This window comes from Camponotus vicinus, unplaced genomic scaffold (genome assembly GCF_025532165.1).
Source record: "Camponotus vicinus isolate PSW18456_S1 unplaced genomic scaffold, iyCamVici1.0 SCAF_3, whole genome shotgun sequence".
Lineage (NCBI taxonomy): Eukaryota > Metazoa > Arthropoda > Insecta > Hymenoptera > Formicidae > Camponotus > Camponotus vicinus.
Window position 1 is genome coordinate 19,549,979 of NW_028141967.1, and position 16,489 is coordinate 19,566,467.

The following is a 16,489-nucleotide window of genomic DNA, read 5'->3' on the forward strand; positions in this document are numbered from 1 at the left end:
GAAGGCTACTCACCTCTGAGAGCTTTCATGTGTGCCACCGCCATCCTCAAGATTGTAAGCTTGTCAGGTTTTCGGGCCAGGGCTGAACAGGTCGGCACCATGTCGGAGAGCTCGGTGATGTAGGCGGTCATCTTGTTCCGCCGCCGCCGCTCAATCTCGCAATGATTCTCCCTGCAGTAAGTCGCAAGACAAAACCGAGGTAATTGCATAGTTCGAGGAATCAGTATGCGGTTTCTTAGGACTAAAAACAGCGCGAACAATAAAGAGTCAATGCCGGAATAGCTAGGGAGACAGGCGTTTCTTGCGCGTCCTGCACGTCGGGGAAATAGCGTGAAATAACGTTCGCGATATGCTTATTAAACTTATGTCGAATTGTGCTTTTTACGTTTATGCATAATAGCGTAAAGTAAAGTACGGTACTAAAATTCATTCGGCTACGAAACCGACATACGAGAACTTTGTTTCAATTCAAATTATGTATAATTATAAAATAATGTTTATTTTATCCTTTAAAATATACGTATACAGAATATTTCTTAATAAGTGCGAAATATTTTAGGAGATGATTCTTTGTCGAAAATTAAGGGGGGTTTTTCATATAAACATATACTCTTACATCCCTCCCTGTGGAGTTATACTCCTCCAAAAATGGAGGTAAAAATTAGGTTTTTATTTTTTTCTCAAATTTTGAACAAGTTGAAGAAATGAAATTAGGTGGATATTTTCTACTAATAAAAAGGTTATTTATTAATATTTTTTTCAGCCTCCCGTATTGTTATAAGGGATGAAGCTAGCAACCCCTATTCAATTTTTTATTAGAACTTTTTAATGTTTATGTGAAAACCCCCCCTCAATTTTCAACAAAGAATCATCTTCTAAAATTTTTCGCATTTATTAAGAAACACCTTGTATACGAGTAATATTTTTCACTAAACTTAATAAATATCATAATCATATTTGTATTCATTAGCTGTCTTAAATTTCTTGCGTCAATTTATCGCACTTAACTTGCAATTAAAACTTCACATAAGACACGCTAACTAAAATTAACAACTACGGGCGTCGTTGGCGCCATGATCGATTCGGCCGATAAATTCTCGAGTAATCCATCTAGCCGGGAGAGGATATCGGGGCGAGACCACAATTTGAGGCCTCCCCTGTTATTACGCTACCAGAGGGTAACCGCCGCGGATAACGGCCAGGCACGTCTCCCTTTACTTCGACGCCGAGCTGCGTAATCGTCGGCGCACAAATCGTAAATTTAATGGCATTTAATTCGCGACAATTTTCCAGGAAAGTTCGCGAGGGCAGGATCCGCGCACGCAACACGTAAGTCGGATTCCCGTCCGATGTGCAAATCGCCGGTTCATTCGTTATCGAAGCTACGTCTCTACCCTCGCGAAATTTCACCGAGTCGGCTTCGTGAACAATGAGCCTTCTTCACGATTTAATTCACGATCAATTATCATCTATCTATTCCACACAATGTGACTGACTTCAATCAATTGTCAGTAATAACAAATGTATTTACAAGACAGATTTGGAGGACAGATTTTGGGAGATAAAAGGAAATTTTACATTTTATTCCCTATATTTCCCGCGTAAAATTCAAGTAAATATATAGCTTGCAACGATCTTTATTGTTACAATCATTGTATCCATTTGAAGATAATGGCTGTAGAATTGAAGTAATTAACAACTACGTTTTCTGATGGAATTATTGTATCAAGAGGCGCGTTCTTTATTAAACTGAGTAGTTTGATTGCTATTTTCTGAACGGACATCTGCTTCGAAATGAGAATAAGGAAAGATAGACTAGTTCATGAAATGATAAAAAATTTGCTCCACAGAATGGATAGTTTCATCATATCCCGTAACATCGATATCCTGTCCGGACACATAGAATGCTAGATTAAAATTTGATATCGATATGCTGATTGGTTTGCGCTAACTTTTTTTTCGGTGTCTATTCGTCGCGACATGAAATATTGAAAAATAAAATTGATCCGTTCAATGAAGAAGGAGGGTGGAATGTCTGGACGCAGTGAAATGTATCACACTTACTTATGTATTAGATTTATATGTAAAAATTTATTATATATTTAATAATTTTAATTAACCCTTTGCATTCAGAGTTTTTAATATTCGCAATGCTTTTTGAAACTCAAGCTTAATTTCGAAAATCAGATCTATTATATAGAATTTTTTAGAATATTTTTATATAGAATTATTTTATGTAGAATCTATTATGTAGAATAATTACTTAAATATATTCACAAGAAAATGAAAAAATACATAATATTCCTAATTTATCTTTATATTTTTTTACATTTTTGTCATTTGCCGTACTGTAAAGTGCGATTACGGAAAAGATGACCGAAAAAACATGGTAATAGCTCTCGCTTAATTAAATAATATAAACAGCATGAGGAAGAAAATCACTGACATAACAATTGGAAACTTTCAAAACAAAATAATAAGTCGAAGAAAAAGTAAAATCAGTCACGTTGCAAGTCAATGCCGATTGCCTTTCTCATCCCTCTCATTATACGATTCCGTGCAATTTTTTCGTCGAACAGACGGCCGTTATCATTATTATTATCTCGTCCCGAGGACCAAAGGGATCCGTAACGCTCGGCGACGTCGTAGATGGCCCCGGCAGAGTTCCGCTATTTAAAAGAGGCCACAACGCTTAAAGCGCGAGTATAAAGCGGAGTATGCACCGCGCGGTATAGCAAGAGCAAGAGAGACGTAGAGAAGAAGGGGAGAGGGTTGGAGAGTTGGAGGAACGCGATCCGTGTAGAGGAGAACGGAAAGAGAACTCCTGGGTCAGAGGTCAGACGCTCCGAAGTTGCCCGCTCGCTCCGTGGGTCCAGCTCTGTGTACCGAGGCATACCGGGTGTCCCGATACTCCCGCACACTCGATTCCCTCATTCTGAGCACCCTTGCGATATATTAACGCTGTGTTATTGTTTTATTATATTTTTATTTTTATCTGTCAAATTTGATCTCCACGAGGATCTTTTTCCAATTGAATGTAATAATTTCTCTCGATTGTGGAACTCTCTTGTTTAGACTTCATTAGAAGAAGAATTATCCTCATTAATTCCAACATTAATTAATATAGATATTAATATAGATGTCAATACATAAAAATTATATGTTTTTACAATAATACTTAGTGTTGCAAAAAGAGCTAAATGTACATGGATATAAAAATATATTAAAAAAATTATTTCACCAATTAACTTTGACTTGATAAAAAATATTTCTTTCTTTTATAAAATATGTAAAGTGACAAAATGCAAAAGGCCTCAATAGTTTTTAATCGATGACGATTATTATTTACACCGAAGGCGAGCTACAATGAACCGAGATGCCGCATTTACCACGCTATTTGATACACAGAGTTCGTCGGATGCTGCGGTAGACGACACGGTAAAAGTGCCCTGACCCCTAGGCCGGAGATCAACACTGACCCCGTGACACCGGTCACGTTACTTGAAAAAGAGGATACTAGTTGAAGGTTGAGATAGTAGATCCGTTTATCCTCCGTTTCAAGCGTAAAATACGATACATCTCGCTCAAGAAACTTAAAACTGTAAGATAAGACGAAATGCAATACGCGATTTATTTGCTAATTTATTTCGCATTAATCAATCAGCAGTAAAAAGCAATAATAAAAAAGCGCTAATCGAAAATGGCGAATTTACAGAATAAGGAACATAAGTGAACGCGAATATGATTATGTAGAATGTTTAACAGATACATACACGCACTTGCATATTTATTATTTATAGAATAATTGCATTTATAAAGAATATCTTGTTTCGGCCCTTATCGCTGATTCCTTCAAATATGTTGAATTTTTATTAAATAATTTTAAATTTTTTGTGATCAATTTTTTTCTCCATTTCTCTTTTAAAGATGTAATCTAAAATTTTTGTATTTATAATCGTCAATCGTTAGCAAAGCTATAAAATCATAGAAAATTGCTCCAGTTGCTAGAGAATCGATCAAGAACATTGAGTTTCGTTCAGTGTACACCCTGTACACGGCTTTCTATGTCGCGGTGATCTAGTGTTGGTTCAGAAATACACGTGCTACACATACAAAGTCCCACAAAGAAGAAAAATTATCCCGACGTACAAGGAGGAGGCGAGATTGCGAAGAAAGCGAGTTATCATCGAATCGCTCCGCATTTAGGGACGCTACGCTAGGTTTGTTCTTGATATCTCTCCGAGTACTTTCGATGTCGTCCAACATGCTTTATCTTTCGTATTAGATATCGAGTTGTAATACATGATTATATAAAGCTTTATACATGATACAATTTACAGTGTGATTTATACCGTCTTCATAAAATTGCCTAGTGACTCCCCCGCATATTTTAGATATTTTCAAAAGTTCATGCATAAACTTACGAAACAGAGTTGTACACAAATCGCTGTTATTCAATTGTATAATTTACGATTCGCTTCTACAAATATACGAGGCTAATAACGTAAATAATGTACTCGCTGCTCCCTGTTGATAGTTATAGAAGAATATAAGAATAATAATGTAAAGAGTTATTCGTGTATTTTTGTATCATCTTGATTACTGAAACACATAAAGAAACGGATGCTAGCTTTACACAACGCATAATCCGACTACAACCGTCTTATTTGCGATCGAGAAAAAACTTTAATGATAATATAACTTCCTTATTTCGTATTTCCATCTTGTTTGCTATTCTTTTCAATTTATATTCTAATTTGATATCCTATCGAATCTTGCGCAATCCTCATTCTTTTTATGTTTTGCATATACATACGAAATTTAGAAATTGATGACGCATCTTCTTCTGCGTCAAATATAATAAGAGATAAACTTTAAGTAATTTTTAATCGCGATAGCTGTCGTTGCAACGATTGAAAAAGATTTCCAATATGTAACCTCCGGTTAATTTCCCCGTACGTTCGCTCTGCAACTTATTACGCCAGAGAAGAAACTTTTTAATTAATTGGCCTATGAGAATAATCTTCACGACGATCTCTATAGCAAGTCACCGCTGGCTTTCCTTATATGGCGTTTAAGGCACGTGCTTTTCACTTCGGTGCAAGATAATCTCTCTACCGTTTAGAGCCTTCTTATGGTGACTCCGAGTTACTTTGGCGAGTAATATCCTCCTGCAAACTTTTGCCAACTGCAAAGACTCGACATTATGTGATCGCCTACTACGTCTGATTACCGTTTTACGGAAGAAGTTCCGGTTTCCGTCTCTCTCTCTTTCTCTCTACCTCTCTTGGCATTTCTTCGTGATATAATAATAATTCATAATTTATTTAATAATTTTTAATAATATAATATTTAATAATTTTAAGAAATTTAATAATAATTAATAATAATTTTAAGAAATCATTTTTAAAAAAGATTACACGTGTTGTTTAAACAAAATTAGGATTAATAGATATTTGAGAAAAATATGATTGTTTTATTTTGCACGAAAATAAAAAATTATTATAATATATAGATTAAAATGTATTTTGAAAACAGATTTTTCAATCATTATGCTATACATTTTCATGAAAATAATTAATATTTCAATTATCTTATATTTTCACAAAACAAAATTTAATAATAATATATTATTAATTAGTGTAATATATTACTAAAGATACTCTCTAAATTTTTCGATGATATAATATGTCAATTAAAGCAGGAAATAAGAAGGAAATATGAATAAGCTATCGGAGAATGATTGCGTCAACACGGTGCCGCAATAAATCCGAGTACAGTCGTCATTTATAACGTATCTATGTCCGGTGAACGTTATGCTTTTGCGATTACTCGTTCACGGCAGTAAATATGTTGTGTGGAAATTTATAGCTTGGCACGCTGCTGTTTCATGCGTGCGATTATAACGTCTTCGTTTGGGAATGATTTAAGCAACGTTCGATATTCGTTCGATAACGTTGTACGTTCACGAATATTCGCTGGTTTATGCTTGGCATGTAACATTAGAAAATTGGAGTGAAGATTGCTCTTGCGCGATTTTTTCACGATTAATTAACACTAATACACAGATTTTTTTTCGCTCTCCATCAATCTCTCTGACGCATTATTTTCATCTCTAGAAAATCCTATACTAAATAGAAAATAATGATTTGCTCTATAAGACACTTTATATGTATTTAGAATTCAAAAATTGGATTTCTACAAAAAAATACAATCTTTTCTACAAAAATAAAATTTCTTCTTTTAATTAGAGAAGAAATGTTTTTTTAAAGATTTATATTTCGGTTTATACAGAAAGTCTCCTTAATTATTCACAAATTTTCACGAAAAATATTAAGCAAAATATTAATACGTCTATCTAAAATATTAATAATGATGGGCCACGTCCCATCATCAAATTCTCAAATAATCAACCGCTAGGAAGAGGGATGAAGAGGGCGATAAAATAAAAAGAAGAGAGATGTAAAAATACTAAGCAAAATATTAATGCGTCTATCTAAAATATTAATAATGATGGGCCACGTCCCATCATCAAATTCTCAAATAATCAACCGCTAGGAAAAGGGATGAAGAAGGCGATAAAATAAAAAGAAGAGAAATGTAGACGCTCCCTCTGGTTAACCGCTGGCATGCGACAACAACAATCGTCCGCAATTATCGCGACGCCAAAAATGCCGGTGCCTGTATTAATGTCGAGAAAATGCAAGACGCGAGGCCGGGGAAATCTGAGGTGGGAGGCGAAAAGGAGAGAAAAAGGAGAAGAGAAGCGACGGACGAGCGGCAAAGGGAGTTGCGCGTCTTGCGGCAGGAGAGAGGCAGTAATTGCGTTATTAACTTAAAAGTGAGGTTCTCTCCATAGAGAGGACTGGGGGCGAGAAAGGGAGAAAAGGGAAGAGAGAGAGAGAGAGCGCGCGACATCAGAATATTGCCGGTTGGTCTTTGCCGCAGAGCCCGCGCGTATTTTTTCGCGGCACCGTATATACCTGCGAAACGACAGTACGGATACGGAATTGCAGGTGAACCACCACCACGGATCCACCCGTGGCGGCACGCGATGAGAGACCGTGGATAAGATATCGTTACTGCTATTACGGCGGATCGACAGTCAGTCATCAGATTGCCCGGCGTTAAAAAGTAATAGAACATTTTTCTTCCGAGAAAATAATGGACTTGACTAAAGTGAGAGATTTCTAGATTCAAATTGGGTGATTATTTGTGGAAATGATTTTAACTAAACTATTTTATTATTTTTAACAAGATAAAATACCTATATGAATTTGTGCAGGCGGACATGTATTTCTAAAATCTAGTAGTCATTTTTTAAGAGATGTAAATGTTTTTAAATGACACGCCTATTTAAGTATCAAAATTAATTGTTTAATAAGTAATTAGCGAAATACATGTAATATAAATAAAATAAATTAATTAGACTGTACAATTTTCCCTTGCGTGCACGAAGCTAAACAGATGTGAGCAATTCCGTACTATTATTTCGCAGATATATCTGCACACGCAAAAAATAGAGAGAAAGAGAGAAATGCAGCATTCTAATCTAATCGTAATGATTATATCCTACTTGTAGAAAGACAGAAAAACGGATGTAATTTTATTACATCTTGACGTCAAGTAGCTTCAGAGACATATAGTAAAGATATATAATATAATACAACTCTTATATATTTAAAAGAAGATAAATGCAAAATTTAGATACAGCACGTATCAGAAATCGATAAATTGCATTTCTACATAATAATAAAAAAATCAATTATTTATTTCAATTTTGAATTTTATGCTTTTCGAAGCATCTATATATTTATGCGCAATCAAAAATTTTTTTTTATTTATTTCTTTTTATTATTTCATATTATTTCGTTTAATTTTACATATAAATGCATGAATAAAAAAAAATGAAATATGCAAAAATTTTTATAATTAATGCAAAAGCATGTATGGCTGAAATTGCACAGAATCGCGTACATGCTCGTCTTTTGTACGTTACGTATAATCGGCTTTACACCATGATTATATCGGGTAGGAAAGCATCGTGGGCCCGCTACTTAATAGAGACGTAACGCCATACACAGTCACGTTACACAAAGCAGGGGGCTGAGTCACGGCCGATCAAATGCCCGGTAAGCTCAATCCTTTTTTGTATTTGTCTATTAATAAGTCAATCGAGATTGATCGTCTCTACTTGAGCTTTATAAATATAGGCAGTGCGATTTATTTTAGCTCCTCATTGATAAAATGTAACAAATACAATGCAATATTTGCATTAATATTGCAAATAATATTTATAGAACATTATATTTTTAATTTAATTTTTCAACTTGCAATGTTAAATAATATTTTTGTAATTAAATCAAAAAGATACATCAAAAAATGTAGAAACAAAAAGAGAGAGGGAGGGAGGGGAAAAGCTAAGAAATTCAATACAATATTTGCATTAATATTGCAAATAATACTTATAGAATATTATATTTTTAATTTAATTTTTCAACTTGCAATGTTAAATAATATTTTTGTAATTACATCAAAAAGATACATAAAAAAATGTAGAAACAAAAAGAGAGAGGGAGGGAGGGGAAAAGCTAAGAAATTCGCTATTTTTGGCAGATTGCGCATAATTATTGGACGTGAAAGTAGAGGTTCCTCGAGGATTTCGATGTAGATTTTTATTCGCGGCGTCTCTGGAGTAGCCGTATTTTATACGTAAGTTATGCGTCTCACGCGTTGTACATTATTTTCTGGCTTTTGTCCGGCGAATTTAATGCCCGCGCCAGCCGAAATATCTCGGAAGGGAATCAAAGTACATACCGTGTCTCTTTCGTTGTATACGGACTTGAAGGACGCGCACTCCGGCGCGCGTATAAGTGCCTCATGTTCCCACGCTGGAGCAGCCTCGAGGGCTTCCCATTCCGCTATCGGCTCCTCACATTGCCCGGTATCATGTAGGTATGTATGTAACCTTCTCGTACTTGAGGAGAAGGCGCATGTACAGGGTGTACCGGTGAAACATATTGGGTCGCGGTTTCGTGAGGCGAATTAACAACGTCGAAGAGAGAAAGAGACGGTCCGAGAGAGAAAAATGTCCGCGCGTATCGAAAATAACTTTCGTAAGTTTCCGACTATTACGTAATCGGGTTTAACTGGCTCGAAAAGAAAGTGGTACGAAGAAGTTATAGAATAGATTAGAAACGTCAAACGGTGGGCGAGCACGTGTTGTTCGACTGTCAAATATGAAAGAGGCGCGTCGAAAGAATTTTAACATATTGAATTAAGCCTGGTGCTCACCTTGCAAACCTCTCCTTGTCCTGCACATTATCGTCGTCCAATCTCCTATATTTACAGCCACTCGGATCATCCTCGTCGGATCTGCAAAATAAAAGATAACATTTAATTATACAATCATGAATCTTTATTTGCCGAATATTATGATATTAATTATGTTGTAATTCGACAGATAAAGCTAGTCGATTGTTTCGACTAATAAAAAGTCGACTAATAAATGTATTTAATATTTAATTATCACCAAAATAAAACTCATAAAACGCTATCGCAAGATAATTGATAATAAAATAAAAAATGTATTCTCGCGATACTAATCTGTTGAGGGTAAATGATTGTGGATAGGTAAGTTCAGTACCCGAAAGGAACAAACGATAGAAATTCTGCATGCGTCGCGTCACCTAAAATACATAAAATGTAATCGCTTCCGGATTACCAAACGCGGTATGATCCAAAATTGGTCGTCGCAGGATTATCGTCGACTTTCCAACCTCCCCCTCCTTTCTCAAATCTTGAACATTATATAAGCGACGAGAGTTTCTCGTACACGATATTCATGACCCATCGTCATTCCATTCATTTCGATAGTGACCAGCCAGAACTGATTTTTCATTCAAATCATTTCATGTGATACATAATTTATAATTTATAATTTTTTGAAAGAGGAAAATAAGATCGATTATTATTCTGTTATGATATGTCATGTATATACATCATGATGTGTCATGTCACATATTTTTAAATAGAATCAGTATATTACTCACCGATAAGCAGTGATTTCGTGAGATCTCGTGAGGAAAAATCAGTTAGTAAAGTGTTTGATTTTTCTGCAAAATGAAATTTTACTATCGTAATTTTATTATGTGAAACATGTAAGCAAAATATGAATATTTTCATTGAAAATTAGTGAAATATTTAAATTCATTTTTAGTAAAACCTTATCACTGCTTTAATCAATAACACTTTAATTCAGTTTAAGAGAATAAAAAAATAACAGACGCGTCTGCTTCTTAATTTTTTAATATTATAACTTTTATAATAAAAATATATATTAATCAATTATTTATCGGTTCTGTATCTTTGCACTTGAAAAAGGCTTAAACAAGATATATGATTATCACGCCGATATCGATCGATCGTTGAATTCGCCGCAGGAGCCCGAGAAGCGAGAACATTGAAGAGCTATCGGAGAAGAATATATATGAAAGTAGGGATAGCACCGTAAATCCGTCACCGATCGTCTCATTATCGTAGAAGAGCTTGTACACCGTCTCTACCGAGCGGCGTTAAACGCGATAGAAAATTATGCTCTCATTGCGAGAATGCAGACTCGCGCTCAGAAATCCGAGCGATCGTCAGTCTTGCACAGCATTCGCGCGGGTGATGTACGATTCTGACCCTGAGCGAAAAAGCAGAACTCCCTTACTTCATCGGGATCTCTTGCCCCCTTCCTCCCCCTCTGCTTCGCCTTCTTTCGTACCCCGCAAAGTTCGCTTGCCGGTGAACGTCGCGTTGAAGAGACAGCATACAGCCTCTCTTCCCCCCTTTCGCCCCCTCGTTGCGAAGCCCGTAGGATCAGAAGTGGGGATGGTGTAGAGTCCAGCAGCGAGTGTATCCGGGTATCGCGCTTGAGAGGGGTGAGCGAGACCCCCTTCCACCCCTCGTCCCCCTCTCCGTCGTCTTCCTGCGCGGGAACCTTCTCGGACTCCCTTCGTCCCTACATTCTCCGTGTTTTTTTCCTGCTCCTCTTCCCCCATGCGAGAGAGCGAGAGGAGTGCGAGAGAAAGAGAGAAGATCCGAAGGGGGCAGGAGGGCGAGGGGCAAGCCACGGAGACTTATGGAGTACATAATGATGCGCCCCGCGGTATTACGTCGACTTAACGGACGTGTATGCGTGCTTTGCAAGCGATGAAGTCGACGACGTCGAGAAATCTTCGTAGCGGCCGGGGAAAGGGGCTCGATTATACTAGAGTATATTGGAAGAAAAAAAGAAAAAGATTGTATACAGATTGATCATAAATTTGTTCGTTGATCGAAGAATAAATAATTATTATAATTTTTTGTATATTTATGAGATATATTTTTTAATATTTCATTATTTTGATTATATTTAATATTTTCCATTTACTAAATAAAACATACATTGACTGTTTCATACAAGGGATGCTAATTTAATTTAATTAAAAATCCATAATTTAATTCACTGAAATTCTTGACATATATTGTATGGATGGAAAAAATGAAGATGTATATTCTAATCTTTGTCTTTTTGGATCGAGGTAGTACATTGTCGAGGTAAACCAACGGTAAGTGAAAATTATGGGGAAAAAGGCAGCCGAAGGCGAGAGAGAGATAAATGTGTGACAGGGAGATATATGAAGCGCATAATGATGCACAGCGCGATATTACATCGACTTAATAGGCGTTTCGCAAATAGAAAACCTCGCGCAGTCAGGCTCAGTGGCTCTATTCGCTTCGAGATTAATGCGAACAAAAAGCACAGTCCTTTAATACCTAATCAATGTTTATGCAAAAGGCTAAAGATTTTGAGAAAATATACTTTTGTGAAAAAATAAATTTGTGTTGAAGAATAGTTTATTTTAATTACACATGTATAATCGGATATGTCAAACTCTCTATTTAACCTTTGTAAAGGTACTGTCACGTTGTACATCTTGTAAATTGTCAGATTATTAAGTCTATAATATATGAATATTTGACATATAATTTCTGTTCTCTCTCAGAGAGTGTAAATATTAATTTATAATTAAATGTCATGTCCAACATATTTCATGATTACATTATACATCGCCAGATGTACATATAGCATATTAATGGACATTTATCATGAATTTAAAAATTCTAGAAGAGATCCCCCTTCACGGCTTAATCTCCAGATTATCTTTCAAAGATTACAATGTAAACAAGTATGATGTATTATTGATTGCAAATCAGAAAAATTCACTGATTACTTTCGATTACAAAGATTAACAGAAACATTTTCTAGCCATATCAATATTCTACATTTTTGCCTGTAATTGCAAAAATTAGCCAAACATTTCCGTAATTCTAGGAAAACAAAGTATTTTGTCAAATTTGCGGATGCAATGAAAACATATATTAGTACAATGATACTTTTTTCTTGATAAAAATATGAAAAGAAGAAAGAGAAAAAATATAAATTCTTATAGAAAAATATTTGATATATTTACAATAAAATTATTTTATTGAAACAAATTTCAGCAAGATAAATAATACATATTTTTAGTTGTGATTTTTTAAATTAATTACAATTGAATTTTCCGGCGAGTTTTCAGAAAATTTAAGAGTTGCTAAAAATCATGAGTCTGCAATCATTGGGGAATATGTCCCTGAAATTGAAAGCAAATCCAAGACGAGATTCGCGATGCCGCTTTGCCATTACGGTAGTTTGATCCTTGAGTGATTTAGGCAGCAGACGGAATTTCGGCGACTGAAGGATTGAACAGACGCTCGTTTACGCTTGCACTCTCTCTTTCCCTTGTTTCGTACTCTCTGCGCATATATGAGAAGCACGAATAGAAGAAAAAAGGGCAACCTCTCGCTCTACATCGCGTCTCAGAACGCCCGATAATTTGTATACGTCGCGAAAACCGTGGGAACAAAAGCATCGATACGTGGGCAGATAAGTACGTGACGATCGTTATCTTTGCTATCTTTGCTTTTAATGTAGTCATGTTACAGAAATAACGAATCGTCGATCAATGGTATAATATAATTTCGCGAGACTCGCGAACTTTCGAACAATTCACATTAATGTAACGAAATATACGTGCTATTTATTCTTTCTGATTTCTTATTGTAAGAGAGAGGCAGAGGCAGAGATATACGAGCGTATTTAACATGAAATTATGCGATTTTGTGTGGTTGAATGTAATTGTCTGTTAAGATAGTAGCGAGGTAGTAGTAATAAATTTAATAGTTTAAAGTGATTCTATAATAGTAATATGCCTTTTCTACAGAATATTTAATAAATAAAATTAGTTATAAATCGAGAATTATATTTGTTCAAAAATCAAAAATATTCTAATCTCACAAAGGAATTTTATGAAGAAAGCATGAAGAAAAAATAACTTCTATAATATTGATTAATAACACTAATGTCATTAAATCAATATATTTAAATCACTAAAAGATGAAACTTTTCTCGAAGTTTTATATAATAAATTATGAAATTAATCATATCTTGTTTTTAAAAACAAAATTTATTTAAAGACTTGAATTATTAATCATCTGACAAAGTAAAGATGTTCATTCGAAAATTTTCCATCATTTAAAATAAGAAACTGATAAACTTCAGTCATTATAAAGGTGCACGTGCTCCCGAATGTTCTGTCATCACTCATGCATCTCCTTCTGAGAGTTTAAAGAGCCAGGCAGAGGAAAAAGAAACGCGATATCCTTGCAAAGAAGAAAAAGAAGCGAAGTTTGTGTGACGTGGCACGCTGTCCAGTTTATGGTGGCGCCTTTTTGCATTTTTCCGTATGACGCCGTAGTCACGACTTGACCTCTTCCCTTTCCCTTCTGTATTTCCTCATCTCACCCTCTTTCGACCTCTTACATTTATGTTTGCTGTTTTCTAAGATCCACGTGTTACAACTATCTTTCTTTCATGGCGTTAGAATTACAGAATCAAGAAAGAGAGAAAATATCTCTCAATATAAATAGCATAAAACATAAAAAAATGTTTATATATAAAATAATATATTCAATATTAATTAGAGAGAGAAAAAGATATCGTGTTGATCGAAAGATTAATACACATAAATGTAAAATTTATATATTTTTCATTTCAAAAGTAGTTAATTTTAAATATATTCTTAACTTATTCGCGCGTTATTCTTTTCAATTTACACGACCTAAACTCAAATATCAATAGAAATAGAAAACACAAATTCCCCGCTAAAAATAATTAAAAATTCTTCGATTTGGAAAAGATAAACGCTCTTGACAATTTTACAGAGAATAAACAAATTCTTTTTGTTACGTGCTTTCTGTCGAGTGCTCAATCCAAGTGGGAGAAGAATTCCTAAGCATTTCCGGCGAGCGAAGAAGCGGAAGAGGAAGGCGAGGGAAAGGGAAGAAGGGCGAAAAATCTCGATGGCGCGACGGGCATCCCGATCGATCGCGGGCCGTGGAAAATCGTCGTGGCGACCGGCAACGACGAGGGTCGACAGGAACGATCGAGGAGGTGGTGACCAATAAGGTCGCTGGAGAACGGATAAGAGTCGCGGAGTTGAAGAGCGATGGACCGCCCCTCGTTGCGGCGACAGTGCGGTGAGGCCCGCCAATGGCCACGCTCTTTCTCCTTAATATATGATGCCTGGTCGCCGGCATTACTCTGTCCTCGTAATGAAAAAAATTACGTCACTCCACCGCTTAAGCATTAGATAGCCGATCGGCGCTACGAGGAGACACACCATCGCTGGACATCACTCGGTACCGAGGCGATCTGAATGCCTAAAGGCGCGGTGTGATCGATTCGATCTGAAGGGAATGCGTTGTTTTGGACTTGTGAGAATTTGTATGTGTACGTGGAAATACATGCGATGAATCACTAATGTGCTCGTTCACTTTGTATCTTGCGTCTCTCGGGGACACGAAGAACTCGGTAAAATTGAAATTTTTGCAATAATTTATTAGGTATAAATCAATTATCTCGTTATCCCTCGAGTCTCTCGTCTGTTAAACGGTTCCCCAAGGTTCCTTTGCTACACGCTTGGTCTCGTAAAATTCTGTCGATATAAATTCTTGGGAGATTGCGATCGATATCTACAGCCTTGACTTCATTGTACAAGGAATATAAATTCTCGACACGATAGATCTCCATTTCTATAAGTCTTTGATATCTCCTGATATTATTATAGATTCGCGATATCATGAAACTGCGGATCATAGATTGTTGGTATCACGTATTTTGATTCCCGCTGCCTTGGACTCGATGTCGCAGACTAGAAATTCCCAATGTTATTAATCTTGATCCTATTAATTTTGATCTTCACAACATCATAGTGATATCGTAGATTCTTAATACTTAATGATAACGAATCTCTCATAAGGTCACATATATTAAACCTCTTTATGCGATTTCTTTAAATTGTGTAAATATATTTAAATTGCCAAGGTAAATTTTTAATTTATTATACGCGTAGAAAAAAAGAGATCCTATATTTTTGTGTCATCGCGAGACATATATTGCCATCGATATTGAGATTCGCTCGATTTTGCCCCGCGGCACGTCAGAACGATCAGAAACTCGACCGTTTTCACGCCTGAGAAAATCCTTATTGTCTGGGACAGGCTGTTCGCCTGAAGCGGAAAGTCACGCGAATCGACGCACAAGGAAGAGGAAACGAGAAATCGACTTAATTGCGCATGCCGTTTGGTACTTTTGTGCGTACACAGACTGCAACGCACAACTGATTATTATATTCGCTTTTCTTCTGACCTGGATTTTCCTCGCATAAATTCTTTCATATTGTATTTAATATTTGGTATATTCATAGTAATTATTTATAAGTATAATTATTATGAAAAACTGACAAAATATATTCCAAATTTTATTTCAAATATTATTTCATGTTTATTTCATGTGTCTATAAAAACAGAACTTGAAAGAGGCTAGAGAGATCCGCAAAATGTATAGAGGAATTCTCATTGCAATAATTCCAAAATCGACAAATAAAAATCCCGATTGGCCGTTAGTTGTACCTTTTTTTTCTCGAAGAGAGTCATTCAACAGTTATACGCGTGGTGAACGGCGTGCGCGTTCAGATGCATGTCGATCGTGTATGACATAAATATGCATTGCAGGCCGCTATGCGCGTACGGAGCGTTACTAACAGGGCCTTAATTATGAATGAAAATAATACGCGCTTGAATCTCGAAACACACTTTCCTCGGCGTCAAGCCATCCGGTTCAACGACTCCTGCCTGTTTTCGCGCGAAAATGTATCGTAACAACGAATACGATATTGATAATCACAGCGAGAGCGATTGACAGAGAATATGAGATCCGAGTCACTAATATAAAATATTTTTTTTTTTTTCAGATTCGACGGATTCCCCTTTTCCAGGCTTCATCCTATGATATATTTACAAGTAAGTGGAATTTAACGTGCGTGAAATCTGGCAGAAAATTCAAGAGACGCGACGTCATTGC

At 35.9% G+C, this 16,489-nt stretch overlaps 1 protein-coding gene across 7 annotated transcripts in view; it reads right to left on the reverse strand.

Moving 5' to 3' along the window:
• The window catches only part of Tgo (Aryl hydrocarbon receptor nuclear translocator homolog tgo), a 35,589-nt gene that overhangs the window by 9,488 nt on the left and 9,612 nt on the right, over positions 1-16,489 (reverse strand). For 5 of the 7 annotated variants that reach the window (XM_083093724.1, XM_083093719.1, XM_083093723.1 and 2 more), the window contains 2 exons: positions 9,295-9,375; positions 14-174 (listed from right to left, as the gene is read on the reverse strand). In XM_083093724.1, coding sequence (XP_082949850.1) covers positions 14-174; positions 9,295-9,375 — 242 coding nt within the window. The remainder of the gene's footprint in view (positions 1-13; positions 175-9,294; positions 9,376-16,489) is intronic. The other 2 variants (XM_083093721.1, XM_083093718.1) reach the window with 1 other exon arrangement.